Source organism: Salvia miltiorrhiza, chromosome 4 (genome assembly GCF_028751815.1).
Source record: "Salvia miltiorrhiza cultivar Shanhuang (shh) chromosome 4, IMPLAD_Smil_shh, whole genome shotgun sequence".
In the NCBI taxonomy this organism is placed as follows: Eukaryota; Viridiplantae; Streptophyta; class Magnoliopsida; order Lamiales; family Lamiaceae; genus Salvia; species Salvia miltiorrhiza.
This window is the reverse complement of record NC_080390.1, coordinates 6,852,736-6,876,770: the sequence shown is the minus strand read 5'-3', so window position 1 is coordinate 6,876,770 and position 24,035 is coordinate 6,852,736. Positions and strand designations below refer to the sequence as shown.

General features: G+C 37.4%; 2 protein-coding genes across 4 annotated transcripts; one reads left to right on the top strand and one right to left on the bottom strand.

The window, feature by feature from the left end:
• Positions 1–5,055: 5,055 nt before the first annotated feature.
• LOC131022484 (cytochrome P450 98A2-like) lies at positions 5,056–7,820 on the bottom strand. Its single transcript, XM_057951988.1, has 3 exons — positions 7,180–7,820; positions 6,077–6,474; positions 5,056–5,981 (listed from the first exon to the last, which is right to left on the bottom strand). The coding sequence occupies exons 1-3, from the start codon at positions 7,664–7,666 to the stop codon at positions 5,337–5,339; spliced, it is 1,530 nt and encodes a 509-aa protein (XP_057807971.1). The 5' UTR covers positions 7,667–7,820; the 3' UTR covers positions 5,056–5,336.
• Positions 7,821–16,654: 8,834 nt separating this feature from the next.
• Positions 16,655–23,193, top strand: LOC131022486 (protein ANTI-SILENCING 1-like). 3 transcript variants are annotated; one of them, XM_057951991.1, is made up of 15 exons: positions 16,661–16,996; positions 17,251–17,590; positions 17,823–18,160; positions 18,359–18,527; positions 18,625–18,720; positions 19,839–19,970; positions 20,090–20,265; positions 20,391–20,417; positions 20,922–21,017; positions 21,820–21,898; positions 21,991–22,081; positions 22,226–22,334; positions 22,604–22,720; positions 22,834–22,898; positions 22,975–23,193. In XM_057951991.1, exons 3-14 carry the CDS (start codon positions 17,831–17,833, stop codon positions 22,891–22,893), a joined length of 1,482 nt encoding a protein of 493 aa, XP_057807974.1. In that variant the 5' UTR covers positions 16,661–16,996; positions 17,251–17,590; positions 17,823–17,830; the 3' UTR covers positions 22,894–22,898; positions 22,975–23,193. The 3 variants fall into 3 exon arrangements, with proteins under 3 accessions (XP_057807973.1, XP_057807974.1, XP_057807975.1); XM_057951990.1 differs by lacking the exon at positions 17,251–17,590 and having other exon boundaries at positions 16,655–16,996; XM_057951992.1 differs by lacking the exon at positions 17,251–17,590 and having other exon boundaries at positions 18,625–18,711.
• Positions 23,194–24,035: the final 842 nt, after the last annotated feature.

Sequence of the window (24,035 nt, the reverse complement as noted above, 5' to 3'; positions counted from 1 at the left end):
AGAAAAAGAATTTTTCACATGTTTACTATGATGGAAAATTTTCTTCGGGCAGGGTGGAAAATTTTCTCGGACGACTCATTTTCTCTCCAATGTTGGATAATATTATGGGTTAATTGCCGAAAAAACCATATACTTTTTCGATTTTTGGTTTTTTCCCTTGACAAAAAAAATCTAAACAGAAATCCATGAATTGAAAAATTAATTGCAATTTTCGCCCGCGTCCATTTTTCGGCGATTTCCATGGAGCTCCGATCCAACGTGGTTGCCACATAACCTTAATTTTCCACCTCACCTAAACCGAAGGTAGCCAGAGCTGCCTTGGTCAGCTCTGGCGTACTGGTCAGCTTTGGCTTCCTTGACCGCTCTGGCGATGGACATCTACTCTGGCGAGTTGTCAGCTCTGTCATCTCTGGTGGCCTTGGTCAGCTCTGGCTGCCCAAGGTAGCCAGAGCTTACCAAATCTGCTTTTCCTTGGTCAGCTCTGGCTGGCTTTGGTAAGCTCTGGCTACCATTTTTTGAGCATTCCATTTCCAAATTTTGAGAAGGCATGTCCCAAATAAATCCTAAATAAATTCTACCAATATTCTAGAAAATAATTTAATACTTTCTATGAAAAAAAAGCGGGGGTGTTACATTTTTGCTCTGCATTAAGAACTAACATTTCGAGCAGATTTTTTGAGGGCATTCCACTTTCCAGATTTGGAGCCATTAAAATCTACAAACCAACATTTTGGGACATTTTGCTCGACGAATTCGAGCTTCCAGTTAGGTTTTGGGACATTTTGCTCGACGAACTCTAATCGACGAACCCTATGCTTAGACGAACCCTAAGCTTCCACGAACCCTAACTTTAGATTTTGTAATCCAATTGTCAAAAAACCATAAAACGCGTCGTTAATTAAAATTAAAACGGCGTCGTCTCGTTCAATTCTCGGCGATGACCACGCTGGAAATTCGATTGCCACCTCGGATTCAATTTGGGAAACAAATGGACGTGGGGAAAAATTGCAATTAATTTTTCAATTCATGGATTCTGTTCAGATTTTTTTTGCCATGGGAAAAACTAAAAATCGAAAAAGTATATGGTTTTTTTCGGCAATTAACCCTAATATTATCCTAAGATATGTATGTGAAAATATTTTCCAACCTTTTCTCATCTTTTCATCTGTAGTAAACACATGATAAATAAAGTTAGAAAATTATAATATTTTTTACATATTTTCTATCCATCATTTTCCAATAAAATTTTATAACCAAAGTAAAACGCACCCTAACTGAATAGCCCAACAACTCAACAGGGGTGGCCTGAAAATAGCCCGGAGCCCTATATAATTTATCTGAAAACGATGTGTTGGCTTGATTATATGAATCTTTTCATGTTATTTGGTTTTCAAATTTCATTACTTTACTTTTAAAAGTTAGTATAATAAAAAAAATTCAAAGATTTGTGAAATGTATTTTGATTAATATTTAAAAGTTGGACTCGTCATTTCACTTCTTTGTATTTCTAGTCTAATACTTAACATAAACGTTTAGATGTAAAAATTTGAAAACGATAATTGCATAAGAAAAATGTGTTCATTCTTATCCTTCTAAGTGTTGCATATGTATGTAAGTTGATGTTGAAATATCACTCATTTATGTGTGTATTTGTTTGTTACAAATATAAAATTGCTAAGAGAAATTTATTAGTTAAATTTTTTTATAAACTTACAAGCTCAATTAGCTTGAAAGCCAAAAATTTAAGGTTAGGGGTTGATAATTTATAGCCCAAAACAGTTTCAGCCTGAAAAGTCTTACCGAATAACCACACCCTGATAGGGCTTACCCAAAGTTCGATTAATTTATCCTATTGATATCTCTAATAATAAAATAATGAAATTTTAAAATATTAAAGATGCATATCATTGTTAAATTAAATTTATAATTTCTAAGTTGTTAAGTCATCGTTCTATCAACTAGGATACCGATGAAGATTGAGATTGAAGCTAGTGTGTGCGTGTGTTGACCAAGCGATAAGAGGTTAATATCTAAGACCAAAGGTCTTAGGTTCGAGTCCCATGTGGTGCGCTTTTTAAATTTCTTTATTTAATGTTGTTAATTTATCAACAAAAAAGATTGAGATTGAAGTGTTTTATTTATTACGAAATGATTAGACGTTTTCCTGCATCAAATACCCAATGAAAAAGGTAAAGTTTCCTGTGAGACTAAATGTATACATGAGATAGATCGAGTCGGGGTCTGAAGGGGTTATTTGATCAAGTAATTATTGTGATATGAAGAAAAGTAATGTTTCAAAAATCAAATAAAAAGTACTCCCTCCGTCCATGAAAAAGAGTCCTACTTGCCCCATTTTTTTTGTCCATGAAAAAGAGTCCCATTTAACTTTTTAAACCATCACATCATACCTTTTCTCTTACATTTAACTATAAATTGTACTTTTATTCCACTTTTTAACTAAAAATGTACTTTTATTCTACTTTTTTGTACTAATAATATCCCTACAAATTATACATTTATCTCACTTACACCTACTTTAACAATTTTCTTAAAACCCGAGCCGAACCCCAAATGGGACTCTTTTTCATGGACGGAGGGAGTAATTATTATGATATGAAGAAAAGTGTTACTCCAGAATATTGATTTGTAAATTAGCGCATATATATTATATTTATACGCTGCTATGAGAACCGATCTTAGTTTTAGATAATTCTTACTTGTCGAAAATAAGCAACTCACATGCTATATAAAATATATGGTATATTGAGTATATCAAGTGCATATATTATGCTACTTTAAATTTTAAATTAATACTCCCTCTGTCCCAATAATGTTGTCCCATTTCTTTTGGGCACGGAGATTAAGGAGTGTAAAATTAGTGTTGTAAAATAGAAGGTCCCACATGTTTAAGAAAAAGTAAGTATAGCTTAACTCCCTCCCCAAACATGTCTCTCTCTCTCGGCACTCTCTCCCTCATCATACACTATGCAGTCGTCGCGCCACCGGCGACACCATGTTTAACTCCGGCGACGGCAACAGTAGGCGGAGCCATACCTGCGTGCAAGACCAAGTCCGACAGCCCCACCTCTTCGCCTGATTTCTCTCCCCCAAGTTTTCTGCGTCTTTCAACAATTCCACGAAACCCTCAGCCCCCTAATTTTTCTTAAACAAAATTCTGCGAATGCAAAATTCACCCAACTACAAAGGTGAGATTTCAGCGAATGCAAAATTCTGCGAATGCAAAATTCTGCAAAATTCACCCTTAGCAAATTTCAGCGAGATGCGAGAGGGCAGAGGTGAGATTTACAAAGGGGGGAGACGGTGCCGGCGGAACAGAGGGGGAAGGGGGAGGCGGCGCCTGTGAAGTTACAGAGGAGGAAGAGGGAATTTACAGAGGGGGAAGAGGGAGGAGGAGCTGGTAGAACAGAGGTGAAGGGAGAGGCGACACATGTGAAGTTATAGAGAGGGAAGAGGGGAGCGGATTTACAGAGGGGGAAGAGGGAGGCGACGCCGGCAGAATAGAGGTGAAGGGAGCGCGCGGCGCCGGTGGAGCGAATTCATAGAGGGGAAAGAAGGTCAGTAGGAAGGCGATGGAGGCGATAGGACGGAGGTGGGAGGGCGGCGAAGGTCAGTGGGAAGGCGGTGGAGGCGGCGAGAGGCCAGAGGGATGGAGATGGGAGGGCCGGCGGAGGCGAGAAGGACGGAGGTGGGAGGGCGGCGAAGGTCAGTGGGAAGGCGGTGGAGGCGGCGAGAGGCCAGAGTGATGGAGATGGGAGGGCGGCGGAGGCGAGAGGATGGAGGTGGGAGGGCGGCGAAGGTTAGTGGGAAGGTGGCGAAGGCGAGAGGACGGAGGTGGGGGGGGCGGCAAAGGGTAGAGAAGAGGGGGAGGCGAGAGAGTGTGGAGAGAGAGAGAGAGAGAGAGAGAGAGAGATAAATTAGGGTTTAGAGGGGGGAATTAATTAGGATAGTGTTTAATTAGAAATTAATTAGTTCCTAAAATTTTCCTAAAAAGGAAATGAGACAAGATTATTGGGACAACCCAAAAAGAAAAGTGGGACAAGATTATTGTGATGGAGGGAGTATATTAATAAATATAAGATATATATATTTTTAGGTCTATATATTCTTAGCGTGTTAAGAAGTTGGTGTACCATTGTCTTGTTTCTGTAAATCCCTATATTCTTATATTTTATCTCAAAATGTCATTTTCAAATATAATTTATACTCCCTCCTTCCACGAAAGAATTTCTTATCTTTTTTTTTTTGGGACGTCCACAAAAGAACTTCCTACCTATTTTTGGACTATACCCCAACACTTATAATCATCTTACTTTTCACTTTTCACAACTCTCAATATTAATCATAACACTTTTTTCACCACTCCCAATATACTCAACTACCTTTTATCCACTCTCAATAAACTCAACAATGTTTTTTCTTAAAACCCGTGTCACTCCCTCTTAGGAAGTTCTTTCATGGACGGAGGGAGTATGTCGTTAAAAAACTTACTAAACCAATGAGTAAAATGACTCATTAAAACATACTCCTATGTTTAATTTGAACAATGTTTCGTTAGATATTCTCTCCATTCTTTTCTCTTCACAACGTTCAAAACGATAAAGACAGATGTACGACCCTTTAAGAACTTTTCTTGAAAAGATAAAAGGCCATAGATGGATAAATAATGCATGCTTCTATTTATCTATTCACTTATCTATTTTCTTTTTATTTATGACTACAAAGTAGAAACACGTCGTCACTATCCTTCGTTGCACTTTGGTGCTCATAAATTCATAATAAACTCTCTCTCATGCAATTATTATTATTATTATTATTTTGCATGCTCTCTCATGTAATATTGTATTGTTCATCTATATTCCAATTTTGAGAGAAATATAAACATGAAATAGAAAAACTAAAAAAATCAACAACGACAACGAACTTAGAAGAGAATAAACAAATCAAAAGCCAATTACGAAACTGCGGTTTTCAATATTCATTCTTTCGAAGGAATCAATCAGAAATTACGAAATAAGTAAAATGTGCAAATTGAAGTTGTTGATAATTCTAGATGAAGCTGCAAAATTATATAATTCACCAAAATGAACATAAATCTGATCAGATAAAACAAAAAAGAGAGAAAAACATGAACCTACATATCTATATTTCAGATGAATGAATAAACTTCCCTTACACAACATACATCCCATCAAAACACATGCGTTTACCATTATTCATTGCTTTTGAGCTGAAAATTCAATCGAAATTTAACCACTAACCCCGTGCTGTGCTGTCTTGCTAACCTCATGCCGACAGTTGAACGCCATAAGCTAAAATCAAATGTCGACGGCGACACGCTCGTACAAGTTTGCCGGTAATCTGGGAGTAGCAACTGCCTCCAATGGAGTGCCCATGAAGGTGACGACACCGGGTCTCTCTGCAATGTTGATGGCTTCTGGGCTCACCCCGCTTGGAGGAGCCCATTTGAAGTGGTGTAGAAGGCGACCAAGCATGGACGTCACCATGTCGAGGCCGAGTTGCGCCCCCGGGCATATTCTTCTTCCAGCACCGAACGGTAGAAGCCTAAAATCATGTCCTTTTATATCAACGTCGTCCTCAAGGAACCTCTCCGGGCGAAACTCCAGGGGATTTTTCCACACCTCGGGATCACGTGCAACTGCCCACACGTTGACATGCACGGTTGAGCCCTTGGGGATGTCGTAGCCTCCGATCTTCACATTGGTACTGGCACGGTGAGGAAGCATGAGCGGGGTCGGAGGGTGCAATCTGAGTGATTCCTTGGCCACACACCGCAGGTAGGGAAGATTTGCAAAGTCAAGTTCTGTCATCACACGTTCGTTCCCAATGACACGGTCGAGCTCCTCTTGAACCTTCTGTAGCACCCTTGGGTTCCTGATCAGCTCTGCCATGGCCCATTCCACAGATATCGCAGTGGTGTCCATTCCAGCATGGATCATGTCCTGTAATTTTATCAAAACAGAGCAATTAGTAACCACTATCATTGTGCAAAGATATATCATACATTACGATGATTTCAGTACGAGGATGAACTCACCCAAAGAAGGCCAATGATGGTGTCATCAGTTAGATCATGTTTCTCTTTTAGTGTCAGCAATGCATCACAGAAGTGCTGCTTGGCTCCTCCACTCTTCTGGCGGGCGATGTTGTGGTCTTCCATAATTTCTCGTGTGAGACGGTCCCTGCGAGCTGCATGTTTAGCAAACTCCTCTTCGTTCAGCGGGAACATCCATCGCAGCCATGGAATGTGCTCAGCAATGGCACGGGAGGCACCGAGCCTTAACCTGTTGTCAGCAATGGACCTCATCTCCTCTCCTTGCTTGTGTATTCTCCCTTCAGTATCCACATATCTCTTCCCGAATGCAATTCTTGTAATGTTGTTGAATGACACTGCTCCTAGATATTTCCTTAGCAGCAGGCTCTTACTCGAGTTGCCTGCACAATTACACTTAACATTAAACACTACAAAAGTTCAAGAAATCAGCAACGTGTTCGACAAACATCTCCATCAAGACCTCCAAACTACAACCGGGCTATAGTTCATGAATGTTGCTAGGCATCAATATGAAAGGTGATCACTCACCATGTGTTTTAGTAGTCAACAAAACTAATATAACGAATTGGATCGAGTAAACAATCAAAAGTTAAAAACCGATTTCCATTGCCCAGCGTAGGCATCCATTGCATCTTTGCAAAATGTGATCTAGATCATACAGTTTCTATCAAACCAAGAGAATGTGGTCGTCGAAGATTCAAATATAAAAAAAAACAACTAATTAGGTCAGCTTATAATTCATGGTTCAACATAATCAGGTAACCGTAACTCCAATCAATGGTAAAGCTAGAGTGAATTTGGCCATCAACTTTATATCAATACAATGATTATACACAGTCTAGATTCAAATCAGGTATCCAAACTTTAGTAATTCAAGTTAGTCCAAAATTGTTGACTTAGAACAGAGCACTTCAACTAAATCTAAATCTGGATCACCAATTCCAAAAAATTAAAAAGGTTCATATCCAAATCTAGATTTATAAAGTTGACTTGAGACAATTAAGTAGTTGGCAAGCAATGAAAGCGCAAACGAAAGAAGAAAATTTAATCGAAACTCAAAAATTGAGATGGAAAAAAACACATACCAGGGGCGGTGCAGTCATTGTAGATGGACTCGACCATGGCGGAGACCTCATCCTCTCTAATTGGCCTCAACGATTCGAGGCTCTTGGCGGAGAAGAGCGCGACGGTGCAGACCTTCCGCACCTTGACGTAGTGAGGGCCATAGTCGGCCCAAATCAGGTCCTGACCGTACTTGGTGAGCCTGGTGGCGGTGCGGCTGCGGTAGCGATCGGCGAGCTGCTGATCCTTCTCCTTGAGAACCTCCTTGGCGAGCTCGGTGCTGGAAACGACGACGTTGAGGGTGGAGCCGAACCAGACGGATATGATGGGACCGTAGGAGTGGGCCCAATCGGCGAAGCAGCGGAACTGGAGCGGCTTGACGTCGTAGAGGTTGCCGACGATCGGCCAGGGGCGGGGCCCCGGGGGAAGGCGGAAGCGGAGGCGGTAGTAGAGGTTGTGGAGGAGGAAGAAGACGGGGAGGGAGAGGAGGAGGAGAGCGAGAGGCGCCATTGTTGAAGGAATAAGGAGGCTGTGTGTGTGTGTGGTAGTAATATAGTTGTAAATGTGAGTTGAAGCGAGCAGGTGTTGAAGGGTAGTTGGGGATCCCACCCAGCTTGCCCACGTTTATGTTTCCATACACTATAGTAGGTGCATCAACAAAATTAAGCTTTACTTTATAAGGGAAATATATATATATATTCGTTAAACCCCAAACTTTTTTTTTTTTTTTAATTACAAGAGGTAACGGTGGAAAAATATCACCTCACGCAGGCGAGAAACACGCTATGTATGGGACCAGAATACAATATCGCACGCAGGCGAGAATACAACACCGCTTAAAATGAAAAAATATCACCGCACGCAGACGGAATTTAATCAAAGACATCTCACAAAGAAGAGTCTTTGAATGTCTCAATTTTACCACTAGAGCAAAGTCCCATCGGCTCCCAAACTAATTTTGTTTAGTGAAATATTTTTTGCAGGGGAGTGGATACGATTTAAAAACACAAGTTGTATATTTTAGTGAATGAAAAAGAGTCTCATAAATTAAAAAAAGTATTGAGTTAAGTAAGTATTTTAGAAATAGTGAATTCATTAGCATCAATATCTATAAATATGTGGGGTTATAAAAGTGATAATTAGTGGAATTATTTTTTAAAATATTATATTAGAAAGATGTTTTATTGACAAATAAAAATAAAAAATTATGAAGATGTCTCTAGTAGACAGATGGAGTGTAACTACTTTAATACGACGGAGTATTAAACATTTGTAATTCATTTCCCTACGACGATAATTTGATTGGTGGTCAATTAAGAAGTCGACCCATGACAAAAATGGACAAATATAAGATTTTGTTACTCTACCCGATTCTATAGTTTAGTGATTATATGTTAGATCTTCTACAACGTAATCTATTTTTAGGTCTTTTATTTATTTATTTATTGAGTTTGTAGGTAATAGAGTTGGGATATGTAACGTAAATACGTAATCACCCACTACAAATGCTTGGATAGTATGTTTATTTTTTTTAACAGACAATTATTAGTTTTTTTTTTTTAAAAAATGATTCAATTAGTTTTTATTAGTTTTTTTTAATTATAACATCAAATGGTATATAAAACTAGGCTTTTGAAATTATATTTAAGATTATTATTAAAATTACTAATTTCAATATAATCATATATGTATCTTTATAGTTCAATTCATTAATAATTGTCAGAATGTTATATATCATACTGTAAAAATCATGCAACATTTAGAAATATTATACTCCCTCCGTCCCAAACGAAATGTCATGTTTTCCTTTTTGGGTTGTCTCAAATGAAATGTTGTAACACCCCGATAATTTAGATTTATTTTATAAGTTTAATTAATAGTATTTTCTTGTATAGCTTATTTTTTTAAATAATTACATGATACATATAGATATGCACCATTAATTTTATCTAGACTATTATTATTATTATTATTATTATTATTATTATTATTAGTATTATTTTTGTTTCCTATTAGAACTAGAACTCTTTAAAGACTAGTATAAATGTGAAATAAATTTATAAACCCTAGAGGAGACATAGAAACTCGAAGCCAACAGTAAATTTTAGTCGGGTTTTGGAGAGCTGTGGGGCGCAGGAAACGTGAGGAGCTAGAGTCAGATTTTCGCAGGAAATTAACTCCTGGCAGTTTCGGGAGAACGGCCATAACTTCCTCCACAGAACTCCGATTCAGGCGAAACAGGCGGCCACGGAAAGCTCTCTCGAAGACAAAGAAGTCGTATTTCTGGGCGAAATATGATTTAAGGACGTTTGAGGCTTCAAACGAAGGCTTGAAGCTGACTGGTCTGTTCAGCTGCGAGGTTGACGAAAACTTTAGAAATTTCAAGAGTTCATATAGGGATGCGTTGGTAGAAATCATCAAAGGGAGTTATCAATTTCAAGAATTAGGTGAGGGATTTTATGCTTATTCATATAGTTATATATATTTTTATTTTCGCGCTTGATTACTTGTTTACGTGCATCTTATGACTATGTTATGTGCGATCATGGGACCTAAGCCATTGATCTAAGTTATGTGCGATCATGGGACCTAAGCCATTGATCTATGTTATGTGCGATCATGGGACCTAAGCCATTGATCTAAGTTGCCATTGATCTATGTTATGTGCGATCATGGGACCTAAGCCATTGATCTAAGTTATGTGCGATCATGGGACCTAAGCCATTGATCTAAGTTATGTGCGATCATGGGACCTAAGCCATTGATCTATGTTATGTGCGATCATGGGACCTAAGCCATTGATCTATGTTATGTGCGATCATGGGACCTAAGCCATTGATCTATGTTATGTGCGATCATGGGACCTAAGCCATTGATCTATATTATGTGTGATCATGGGACCTAAGCCATTGATCGATCATGGGACCTAAGCCATTGATTTATGTATGTGTTTGGTCATGGGACTTAAGCCATCGACTCAAACTATGATTATGTTTGTCAAGGGGCTCTAGTCTCTTGGCGTATGTTTGCAAGTATGATAATGTGATTTAATTATATATGTGATGTATATGGATATTTGTTATGTTCCTCACTGAGTATATTTTCAATATGCTCACCCCTTATCTTTTCAGTTTTGCAGTTCCAGAGTCGAGGTGGCCATGGAAGTGGAGAATGACTAGGGATAAGGATTTTTCATTGAACATTTTAGTTGAACTCATTAAGTTTTATTTTGCTTTTATGATACTACTTTAGTTTGGCAAATGGATTTTTAAATTAGTTTAAATTTTTTCCTTATAAATTAAGAAATTATCATTTTACTATCTTTTGTTCTCTAAATTTTTAAATAGTAAAGTTTATGAAAATTGGGGTGTTACAAATGTCATGTTTCCTTTTTTGGCAATACACTCTCTCTATACTTAATATTTAAATAATTTTCATCAACCCACTTTATCTACTTTATACACATTTCTTAATTTTCGTGCCGAAAAGAAATGAGACATTTCGTTTGGGACGGAGGGAGTACTATTAGTTATAAATATGCTTTTATCAACACAATAATACTGCATATGTCTCATCAGACTTGTCCCATTTCTTTTGGGCACGATTATTAAGCAGAGTATAATTAGTGTAGTAAAAATATATAAAGATGTGAGACCATATTATTTGTAGTGTAAAATTATTACCAAATATAGAAATGTGACAAGATCAATGAGTCAACTCAAAAATGAAAACGTGACAAGATTAATGGGACGGAGTGAACATTTTTTTAAGGCGGACTCCCATAAGGCGTCCACGATATACGGATAATATGATGTTGAATTTTTCAGTATATAGTTATCATTATATATAAACTAAATTTGAATGTTATTTTAATCTATCGTAAAGAAACTAAAAAAAATCATCTAATATAAATAATTGTACAAAATTTGAACACTTAAAATAGTACATTACGCAAATAAGAGAATATTCCACGTTCGATTAAATACTTGCACCGTGGGTTGGGCTTTTATAATTTTCAAAGTTTGGAACTTTCCATTATTTTAAAGAAAAATAAAGTAGTTGGGGTAAATGAGTGAACCGAAAAAGAATTTAAAGAAGAATAATAAAATATGCATGAGATGTAGATGAAGATTGAGTGTAAATATAAATCGGAATATTGAACGTGAAATTGAAATAAATTGGTATTAAATATGTCAGTCACTCTCACTGCGGTGTGCACAAATTGATTTTTTGTTTAATGAGAGAAGAGAAATTATAGTAGGAAGACAAGTTGTTGATAATATAAAATGATGTGCACCTAATAATATGATCACGACCAAATCGGAGACTGAGATTAGGTGAAGAAGTGGTAAGTTTAGATCGATACGTCAATTATTGTATTCACATACATATTTATTGAATCTATATTTTGTTGCAGTGTTGCAATGTTGGCGGCGCCCAATATTTGCTTCTCCGCCAAAATTAGTCGCAGTTAGAATGTTCATCTCATTAAAGATTATCAAAGTCAATCTTTCAGTTTTTGAATCAAGGATGAAATAATGACTAATCCATAAACATATGGTGAGATGTATTTTCGCAATTATCAGAGTTAATACCGAGTAAGATACTGCAACTTAGAAAGTAATAGAAACAGTAACAAATACGGACACATGAAATTAGTAACCCAGTTCGATTAAACAATCTACGTCTGAAGGGCCTCGCCCTAGAAAAATTATCCACTATGAAGTTAAAATGTACAAAGGACTTACACAATAAGACTCCCTCTTACTTAGCCTCTACATTTTCTCAAAACCTCACCAACAGTGAATAATTGAAAGCTAGACAACGACTAACTTCTTAGACGTGAACACCGACAAACACCACCTAATCCCTCGAGAAACAAGAACCAACAATAAATAAGAGTATATGACTCTTTTACAGTGTATGTTCAAGTGTATAACTCACAACACTCTTCTGTTAGTATAAAGAAAAAGAACAGTATCAACAACAATACTACAGACGGTACTAGACCGCAAGATACATAGCAGGAACAAGAAATTCTCGACTACATTGCGAGAGCTGTTATGAACGAAAATCCTCAGCCAGCTTCCACGAAATATGGCCTCCTTTTATAGACTTCAAGCCTCCAATCTTATCTTGTAGCCCAAGTTGATCCTTTCTTGATCGTAGATGGAAGCAGGATTTCTAGCTTGATGAGGACTCTGCTTGGATGATCTTGATCTATTAATCTGATAATTATTCTTCAAGATATAAGAGTCCAATCATATGGTGTTGAATAAATTTGTGGGGCATCTGATTGATAAGCAGTATATCCATACAACAATTATACTTCAAATAGGATATTTGTGCTTAACTTATAAAATCTGACAGATCTGATACTGTCTCTGATACCGTCTACATAATGACAACACAACATAGAGTATCCATACTCTAACAAAGGATACGTGCAACGAGAATTTATATGAAATTGAAGTTTTAATCAATTTTCCAAAAAAATTCATCGCCACGAGTTTTCAGATTGTATGTTTATCAGCAAGACAATAACCATTCCAATTATTCAAGCAGCTAATATTTTTTATAAGGTTAATAGTTGGTAAATTCATCAATTTTTCCCATTTTCTGATTTATACCACGACCTTCTAATTTAATTTCCAAATACACTAATTTGTAATTGGTTTGCAATTATCATACGAATTATAAATTTACCCAAATCAAAGCTGGTTTGCAGCCGGAATGCCAACGTGGCCACCGGAATTTCCAAATCACACGCGCGCGCGCACTCCACTCTATCTCACACACTCCACCCTATTTTTCTTACACATCACCGATCACACCCTCTTCCTCTCCATCCCCACTAGCCTCGTCCCCCATCCCAGATCGACGTCGGCAGTGAGTGCACAACCCCAAATCGACTGCGGTGACGAGGTTTTTCCAAAGACCCTATCTCTATTTCTCTCTCCCTCTATGGATGAAGAAAACCTTACCCTTAGATCGGCGCCGCCACATCGTAGGAGATCCGCCGCCTTGACCTCTCTCCACAGCTCTGCTGCCCTTGGCTCACGGGCAGCAGACCCTCTCCCTCCTTCATTGACCTCCACCGCCTTCCCTCTTTCCCCACGATTTCCGCCACCTCGCATCCCTGCAAACCCTTCTCCTCCCTTATCGACCTCCGCTGCCCTTCCTTTTTCCCATGATTTCCACCTCCTAGATCTGTCGCCGCCTTCGTTGTTGAGCCCTAAATTCGGTGCCTTGATTTCCACCGCCTAGATCTTATGTCGCCTTCGTTGCTAAGCCCTTGACTTTGGGAAGGGGAAAATGTCGGGTCTGCTTGGATGGGAGAAGTGGTGACGACGGGGGTGGGGGAAGGGTCCGACGAAGGTGGAGGAAGTGGGAGGGCTGACGGGGTTTTGGGAGGGGAAGGGGGGAAGGGTGATATGTGAGGGAGGGTTCTAATTTTGGGTTTTTAGATTTTTTTTAATTTATACTTTATTCTTAATTAAATATAATACTCCCTCCGTCCACGAAATGAGTACTCATATTTCCTTTTTCGTCCGTCCATGAAATGAGTACCCATTTCCCTTTTTGGCAAGTGTACCTCACACATCTCTTTAATTAATACACTAAAAAAGTGGGACTCTTAAACTATTCACACTACACTCCATACATTTCTTAAAACCCGTGCCGTCCACAAATGGGTACTCATTTCGTGGACGGAGGGAGTATGTTTTTAGCTCTTAACGAAACACCGTCGTTTTGTCTAATAAACTGACACATCAGTTTCGATTTTGCTACATAGAAGACATGTCAGTTTTAATTTGGCCGGAGGTTCTCACCGTGGGAAAAAAGCGACTAAATTACAAATTATTGTATTTGGACGTCAAAATTTAGGGTCATGGTATGAACCAAAAAATAGATTTCTCATGGATTTACCGACTATTAACCCTTTTTTATATTTAATTAATTTATCTCTTTTCACGTCATCAATATTGATGTCAATCCGATCACCTTTATCTTTTGATGATTTATTAATGATCACTTTAATTATCCAATCATAATATTATACTCCCTCCGTCCCAGAAATAATGGCATGTTTCTTTTGGGCACGGATATTAAGAAGTGTTGAATTAAGGAGATAAAGTGATGGGCCACACATTTAAAGATGTTATTAGTAAAATTAATTATTAGCTAATCTAGTTCAATTATGATGGCACCACCACCATTTTCCCCTCTTTTTCAATACTCCGGCAACACAACCGTCCGACCAACCACTCCGGCAACACCAACCTCCCGCCACTCCTCCACTGCCAACACCAGCAAACCCATCTCTCCCTTTTCTCACCATGCCAACACCAGCAAACCCATCTCTCTCATTTCTCCCCTTTCTCACCATGCCAACACTAGAAACCCATCTCTCTCCTTTCTCACCATGCCGACAACAGTGACATCACAACAGCGATTCCGCCCTGCATCTTCTCCCTTAAATCTAATTTCTTATCATCTCCAATTTATCCTCATCTCCAAGTAGGGCTTGGCATCACTGCACAAGCTGGACACCACCAAACCCATCGCCAAAAATCCCAATTTCTTGCACAAAATTAGGGCTCTCTCCACTGCTGTTCCGCTGTTTCGAATCCAACGAGCACAATGGAGGAAAATGGAGCGGTGGAGGCGAGCCCTATTGTGGCTAAGAAACAATGGAGGAGATGGGGGGCGACGAGAAGAAAGTGAAGGAGAGAGGGGGAAGCGGAGTGAGCGAGGAAGAGTGAGGAGGCAGAGGCGGCGGTGACCGCCGGCGCTGCATGCGCCGCCACGGCCACCGCGAATATGAGAGAAAGGGAGATCTAGAGGGAGAGCAGAGAGAGGGCAGAGATAAAGAGAGATCGACAGAGAGAGAAAAGAATGGGGTAAGTGAAAAGAAATGAAAGAGGCGCCGATCTCGTTGCGCCAGAGGCGGGGAGAACCGGTGATGTCGCCGAACAACAGAGAGAGACGACAGAGGAAGATGAGTGTGTGTGGGAAGAGAGAGAATGCTTTGGGAACAAACAGTGGAAAATTTAGGTGGGGGAGAAAAGATTAGGATTTGATGGGTTTATTAGAATTTTAATTAAATATTAATTATAGCCTAAAAAGAAAACAAACCATTATATATGGGACATCCCAAAAGGGAAAACAGGCCATTATTCTTGGGACGGAGGGAGTATAATTTGAAAATTACCACCCGAACTCGCGCACCCAATCCGATCCGGTCCGCCCAAATTAAGGGCAATATAATTTGAAATTGCAAAAAATGATCGAAATTTGTGTTTTTAAGATGGGAGGACCAAATATTGAATTCCATTGCTTAATATGGCTATCTCGAAAGTTAACTCTAGATTAAATTTTTGATAAACTAATAACATAAATTACAACAACCTTGAAAGAGTTTAGTGCCCCCAAATTATGATAAGTAACGCTGCTAAACTTACAATAATAAAAAAAAATATTTTAATCCTTCTTTACCAAATTTTAGTCGGTGATGGTGTTTATATTGTCTCTTTGGTTGCTGAAAAGATTGAGAAAACCTTTAAAAATAATACTCTCTCCGTTTGCCAAAAGTGGGCCACTTTTACTATATCGAACGTCCGCAAAAAAATATACCATTTTTTTTATATAGAAATGATCACACCATTCACTTTAATCTTTTATCCTTACAAACACTCTTTATTTATAAAAAAAAAATCATCCAAAATTCAATTTCAACCACACATCTCATAAAGTGGTGAGACCATTTCTCCATTATATCAAAATTATCACTAATTTTATTAAATCTCGTGCCCAGCCAAAGTGGTCCACTTTTGGCGGACGGATGAAGTACTATTTATTTTGATTTTTTTTGGCAAATGAAATTAAAATTGATTCGCATTATGAATTATTAGAATTTTGAATTGTAACTTATGCATATTAATTTTTCTATTTGACTTTCATTTTATTAACCTTAAAGTATTTTTAAAAAGTAAACTACCTAATAATTAATCGATGATCTTCTCTATTTTGATTAGTTAATTCCTTGTAATTTATTTGTTGCTAAGTTTAGTTGTTTTAATATTATTTAATTTATACTCCCTCCGTCCGCCAAAAGTGGACCACTTTGGCTGGGCACGGTATTTAATAAAATTGGTGATAATTTTGATTTAGTGGAGAAAGGGTCCCACCACTTTATGAGATGTGTGGTTGAGATTGAATTTGAGGTGGTTTTTTTGTAAATAAAGAGTGTTTGTAAGGATAAAAGATTAAAGTGGATGGTGGGACCATTTCCATAAAAGGAAAGTGGTATACTCTTTGCGGACGCCCGATTTAGTAAAAATGGTCCACTTTTGGCGGACGGAGGGAGTATAAATTATTAATCAATTCTACTTGTGGAATTGTTGTCATCTGTCACTTCAATCCATAGCTTTAATGTTAGGATTTGACAATTCACTCAATTCTGCTGAATATATATTAACAAAAACACAAGATGATGATTTTTTCCGCATAAAGCTGAGAAAGTCACGCGCCTGGGAAGAGCGTGAGCGTGGTGCTCAGAATCGTTTGCTGCGAAACTCACACGCTGCGCTGCATGGCTCCTTCAACTCCCTTCTCTCTTATCGGCGCACGATAGTATCACCCAGGCCCCGAAGCAGCTATGCGCATTGTAGCCTCCATTTCCAATACTAGCTAGATCATTAATCATTAATCATTTCCATGAAATTCAAATTGTAGAAGCAGAACATCAGCTTTTCCCCCAAAAATAGCACACATTTTCGAGAAACCCGTGTTTTCGTCAATCGAAGTCGCCCCATCACTTCTTCGCTCTTACTACCGGTATGTGAAGAACTCTACGATCTTATTTTCTCTCCCAATTTCTCCTGTAATTTGCACGCATAATCTTCGTGAAAATTTCCTGTTATGCATATGTAACTACGATGTTTCCGCGCGTTTCTGCGCCTCCTGTTTGCTATTCCTTTCTCGAGGGTTTCGTACTGTGATTTGTTTGTCGTATTTCGTGTCTGCGTTTCAAGATATCCGATATTGCATTAGAGTCGCGAGTGAACACTGAAACTGAAATACAAGTGCAGTGTTACGTGAACAATGGTGTGAACAAAAGGTTACGATCTCGTATTAGAAGAAAGCCCATTTCTTCCTCAAAGGACTCAATCAGCGAGGAGAGGAAGAGCGATGAATTTTTGAGTTCGGTTGGTGTATATTGCAGCGAAGAGCATTGCTTTGATTCTTCTCCCATACGTGCCAAGGAAAGCTTTCAGGCAGTCCAATAGCTGAGTTTTACCGATTTCCGGTGTTTCTTTACTCTGCTTGGGATTGGATTCTTCTTTCTTTAGATCAGAAGCCGGGTCTTTGCCCTTAGCCCCTCTCCCCCCTAGCCACCTACCTACTCGTGTAGTCGTGTTCGTATCTGAGGTCAAGACTGTGCCCTTTTTACATAGAAAATGAAATTGGTGCTTAAAAATGTTCTATTATACAATTAACAGAGAATCAAGAATTTCAGTCATTTGAGACTAGAGTAGAGTTGTTAATCTTGGTCTTTCATTTCTCTATGTGGCTTTGGCTTTGCTGCTCGTCAATTGAGCTCACAATGTTAATCTGCTTATGCTTCTTCCTCTGACATTTCATATGCGTTGATGATTTTCAGGTTGTTGAATGTCTCAACCTATGGAACCAAAAGGAGATGAAACTGTTCCATTTTCCTGGGGTGTCAAAATGGAAACTATCAACTTCTACGAGTCTTTCACTCTAAAGGATGTTGAATACTCCCTTTATGATACCGTGTGTTTGCAGCGCGATGATCAGATTGACATCGGTAAGCTTATTAAAATAATGGAGATGGAAAAACAGGAGAAGAAGGTAGAAGTTGTGTGGTTTTTTCGACCAACAGACATAGTTACCTGTTTGGGAGATGCCAAGCCACTTGAACGAGAGATTTTCCTCGCTTGCGGTGAAGGCAAAGGTCTTTCCAACATTAACCCATTGGTAACATGTTTTTACTTAGTTGATATTTCTGATAATCTATCTGATACTATCATTAACCAGAGTGGTTTTTGTTTGTTTGATTTTACATGCTGTAACAAATCAGCCAATACTCTTAGACATATAACCTGTTTATGCATGACATATAGTCTGCTATGTCCTTGCTCACTTCACCCTTTGTTTTCCCCGATGGTCACATAGGAAGCAATTATTGGGAAATGCAATATTGTTTGCTCATCAAAGGACCAAAGAAACCCTCAACCAACTGAAGAAGAATTGGGATTGGCTGATTTCATTTTTTATCGAACTTTTGATGTCGGAAGACGTAAAGTATCAGAGGAGTTTCCTAGCTCAATTGCTGGAATTGAAGGTTTGTGAAATGATCCCTTGTAATCAGTTATTATTTATCTCATGTTTCAATGTGTGTGTGTGATCAGTTTTTTCAATCACTAAATCTCTCTATGCAGTGGATCATTTTTTTAACAGGAGGAGTTCTGAAACTTCAGGCGTTGATTCTGAACCTGAAGCACATCTGAGGGCCAGGAGTGAAAAAGGTGACCACAGTAAGCACTTGGACCTCTGCCTATTTAGGTGTCAAATAGCATTTGTTAATTATGCATGCAACATGTGAATGAAAAAGAAATTACCTTTCTTAGATAAACACATATGCTGATGAGCCTGACACTATGAAGGCAATTAGAACAGCATTGTTGATTAAACTGACTGCTCACATGGTTGACTAGGTCACATGTACTATGCTGGTTTATAAATGTATATTTTCAGCATGTATGCACACTTACATATATGTAGTATATCTTCATTAGTGTATGCCAGATTAGGAGAAAAAATGGGTATGACATTATTTATGTTTCATCTATAGCCTTCATATATATGGACTAGGAAGTGGACAAGTTGTCAAAGTAGATTTGGCTGAAAAATGTTGTCATTACTAATTGTTTTCTTGTGCCAAAATTCTCCTTGAACAAACATAACAATATCATAATCTATCTGTATTCTTTAGATGGTATATTGTATTAGGTTATATTAATGATACACATATATTAATTTATCCAAAAAAAAAAATGAAGTAACTCCTACTGACTAATTTTTAAATTTCTTATTACTTCTTGAAGTTCTATATGTACTAATTTCTTTTATACTTCAATTCACAATATCTTATGCATTTTACTGGCTGGAATTAGAAGGTTTTCTTGATAATATCTTCTTTTCATTTTTATAGTTAATAAAAGATTATAAAAGCACTGCAAAAAATGTTTTATGTTTATCATTCAAGGTACGTTGCCAACTTGCCAATGAATGAGAGTAGCTGATATAATCTCCAATATATCGCAAACTTTTATGTGCTAAAGAACGTTAGAAGGCAGACCTCCATTCTATCCTCATGCCATGATAAATAAAGAAGTTCAAGTATAAGTTTCATTTATTTTCTGTATATTAGGAAAAAGGTGTAAATTCACCTTTTATATTGAAAAAAATTGACAGTCCAGGCTGTCTGTTTGGGTTGCACTTGGCTTTCACATCTGGGGCACTTTAAAGCCCAGTTAACTGTACCGAGGTTGAACTGGCTGACTCAAAATTTTACATACTAATGGCCTTTCTATTTTTAACTAATTAATCAAGCACTGGAGAGAGGATTTTAAATTATTTGTTATGCATGCAGGACTTGATATAAACAGTTCTATTAGAGATCGGCCTCATGCTGGAGGTAATATCAAGAGATCTGAACACTTCCTTTCTCCGAGTCCATCTGATATAAGTCCAATGAAGAAAAAAAAGCTTCTATCCTCTTCAGGTATCCTTTGGTTTATCCTTTTGAACAGACACATACTCTTAAGTTACTTTGATTCTAAATCTGTGCTGGGTCTAAAGGTAATCAAAGTGATGATGCATTGCATAATCCTCCAACTGCAGCTTTAGGAGAAGAAAAACGCGTTAAGTTTTCTTGCAGCAAAAACACAGATCTCTCTACAAGGAAGAGTTTGCATTCAGAAACAAGTGGGTTTACTGGGAAAGGACCTGTTAATAAGCAACATGTTGGCACAGGTATCAGTTACAAGTTCTCGGAAGTCACAAGAAAGCCTGTTATGGTGAGTCATTCTTCTGTTTATCTATAGCTAAATTTTTAAGAACTGTTTCCATGGACCATGAGCAATTAAGATTACGGATTTAACTGGTATCATCTTCTTTTCATATTTGCATATGTTGCTTGCAGGATTCCACCAAATGGTTGAAGCTGGAGGTGAGTGTTTTCCTGATCCTTCCTATAGGCTATAGGTATTCTAGTTTCCAAAAAAAAGCACGATGGATATTATATTTTGTTTTTTGTTTTTATTTGCTATGGTTTAAAAATTTGCAAGTGGCAACTTTCTTCTGTTGAAGCTCTAGAACTTGTAATTTTGGATTTATGTTGACAAGGAAATCGCGGCTCCTCTTGTATGCCTGAAAAAACTGTTATACTCTTCGCTTTGTTCAAGGCCCAAATAGACACTTCTTGGCCTGTATGTTAGTTTAATTTCGGAACTGTGGGGGATAATCTTCTATATGAAAATTATACTCCTATTACCTTCTTTAGTTGAATGACAGAACTTGTAGATAATTTTCTTGTTTGAATTCCATGGTTGACTTTTCTCTGAATGAATGTGCTTTTTGAGTCTTATACTTCCAGTCTGAGCACCATGAAAAAACCTTGAAATGGGAGAACAATCATTATTTAGTGCTTATTTTCCCTTTGGCTTTTTTCCAGGTTTGGGCAGAGGAAAGGTTAAACGAAGTAAATGAAAAAGGGAGATTACTAGTACTAGAAAACTTTGACCCTTCATTTGCAGCTTCAGAAGTTGAGGTATTTCATTTATAATTATTGATTTAAAATATCGTGAACTTTTGGGTTTATGAGAAATATTAGCTTTATTATACTGCTTATCAAAGTACCACTTACTAGTATGACTAGGGATGTCAGTCCAACCTAAAACCCTTATCTCTTGGAGTATTACTTAGTATTTGTTATTATGTAAGTCAAAGTTGATCCGACACTAAGTTTTGTGCGTATTTGTTTATTATATTTGTTTATTACAAATACAGGATCAAGAGAAATATATATGTTTTTTTTTTTTTTTTAAATATATGTATATAAATTTCCTAGCCAGTTTGGCCCGACAGATTAGTTCAAAACACGAAGTTTACAGTTATGGTCGAAATCCTATACCCTGAAAAAGTTTCAATCTGAATAATCTGTGACTGAACAGACCGACAACCTGAACTGGTTTCCCCGATTGCCCCCTGAGTATGACAATAAATTTCAATTATTTGAATGTTATTGAATAAGTTAGACAAAGTTGAAGCATCTTAAAATCAGTAATTAGGAAACTGTATGACACTTGTGTGGATATATAGAGTGACCAGTTGCATGGCTAAATAAAAGATTTTTTTTTGTTGATAATTACAGCTGCAGTTGATTGAGTAGTAGTTCGTCTTCTGAGCTCTAAATTAGTTGCAGTTGTTAGTTGATTGGGATATTTAATCTTTTGAGCAGTCATACATGTCTACTATTTATAATGCACCACTGTTAGAACCTTACTGCTTATAATGCATCGTTGTTAGAACCTTACAAGACTTTATGGACTACTTGTTTGTCTGTCTATCAGGATATTGTTTGGCATGTTTTTAGAGAAAATGTTAAGGCAAAGATGGTACAATGCACTGCCTATTCCAGCCCACACTCTGGTATAGTATTAGTGGTAGCATTTGAGGCAATTGTATTATACCCCCTTGGTTAATGCATTTTCTGGCCCTAAATAATACGTATTTTTTTATAGGACAAGCACTTGTAATGTTTAAAACAAAAGAAGCAGCAGAGAATGCCATATCACAGTTAATCAATAACTGTCTTGTGCTTGGTGATGGAAGGTATGTTTAGCTTATGGTTATACAAGCCCCCAGGCAAAGCAAGGTGCAATTCATATCTGGGATATACTCAAACATCTTTAATCTCTTTCTTCTGTTTGTAGCTTTAGATATTTTGCTAATATCTTGCAGCTGCTTTCTTTACAGGCCTATTGTTTTTCGAAGAAAATTCCTCAGAAAAGTTGGTGTTGCTGACAGGTTCGTTGGCCATCTTAGCATTGACAGAAGCAGATCTTATAGGCAACGCGAAGAAATAGTAATTCCTTCTTACTTATCCTCTCTCTCTCTCTCTCTCTCTCTCTCTCTCTCAGTGTACTAAAAAATTAAAAATTGACCTAATTGGTTGCCTAGTCAGCCAGTTTAGGCACATGTGTCATAGGCAACTCAATCAGATTTTTATTTTTCTTTCTTAATGTTCAATTATTTTATGTTTGATACTTTATGATTTTTTAGACTAGTGGTATATTTCTCAGTTAGGTTAATGGTAATACTCAATGAAGTTAATTAAAACGTTTTCCTCTGAAGAGGAATGCAGTGTCGACATCTCACTTCTCCCAGGGTAATACGGTTGAGTTTGAGATGGCCATACAGTGGCGTGCACTTCAAGAAAAATCACATAGATGGTGGACGGCATTGCGCGAGGTAAGCCATTGAATCTTATTAGTATCTATGTTCTTCCTTTCTTCCTTCATTATTATGGCTGTTGTGCTGGTAGTGAAGTTAAAGAATATCGAACTCCATAATATGGTTTGCAGCAACAAGGCAAAGAAATTGAAGCTTTGATGAAACAGATGAAGATCCATAGCCCAGAGTGAAAAATGTAAGTTGGTTAATTCCTTCACCAAAATTCAGTAGCAGTTTATGATGAGCACTAAGATTATGTTATCACTATTCAGGTGCTTTTCATCTTGGAAGATCAGCTAATATTTTTGTATAATTGAAGAGTATGAAAAAAAAGGCTAGTACTAGTTTTTGCTGTCAATGCCTTTTGGTATAGAATTGTAATTAGCTAACACCAGAGTCGTCACCCAATCAAGAAACTTCTGTGTAGAATCGGTGACCATTTTGTCCTAATTCTTGTATTGTCTGGTTTTATATTGCCATTGCCATGAATTTTATTGCGGTTGGGTTTCTTGATTTCAACTTCGTTTCTCAATTTGAGTTTGGATTTCATGATCTTGATTGGAAAGGCATTGAAAATGGATATATCCTTTCGGGTAATATATGTAGGTAATGTTGGTTCAAAATTACATTTAAATTAATTCATTTAGCTCTAGACGTCTCGAATTTCATTTCACTCAATATTTTAATTACTTGTACACTGAATTAATAAAGTTCACGATTTTTTTAGGGAAAAAGGAAATTCGTGATAATATTAAAAGAATCGGACTGATATTCGATATTATCCATATATACTTATACGAGTAACAACTTTTATATATGTTTCATACCTTGTGTATGTGTGTGTTACCCATGTTTTAAAATATTGTGAATTGAGAAAAATACTCTCTCCCCCATTATAAGGGGGGCTCTTTCAATTTTGGATGTTTCACCATAAGTGAGACTCTTTTCTTTTTTAAACATCTTCTCATTTACATTAACAAAATGTTAATATGAGATTTTCGTACAAACAAAATGCTTGCCTGAATATTATCCATTGATCAAACCCTATGTTGCACAGGTGCGGGGGGCGGGTGCGGGAGCGATATGATTTGGGTGCGGGGATACGGATTTTCAAAAATTATAGGGTGCGATTCGTGAATGATACATCTATTATATTTATATATTTTATTACATATAACCAATCAAATATATATATATATATATATTTTATTATATATAAAACCAATAAAATTTATAGGGTGCGATTCGAGAATTTAGAAGAGTTAGATTAGAGAGTATAATGTATTAGTTTAAATATTTAATACTACATTTAAGTAAAAATATATAAATTGAG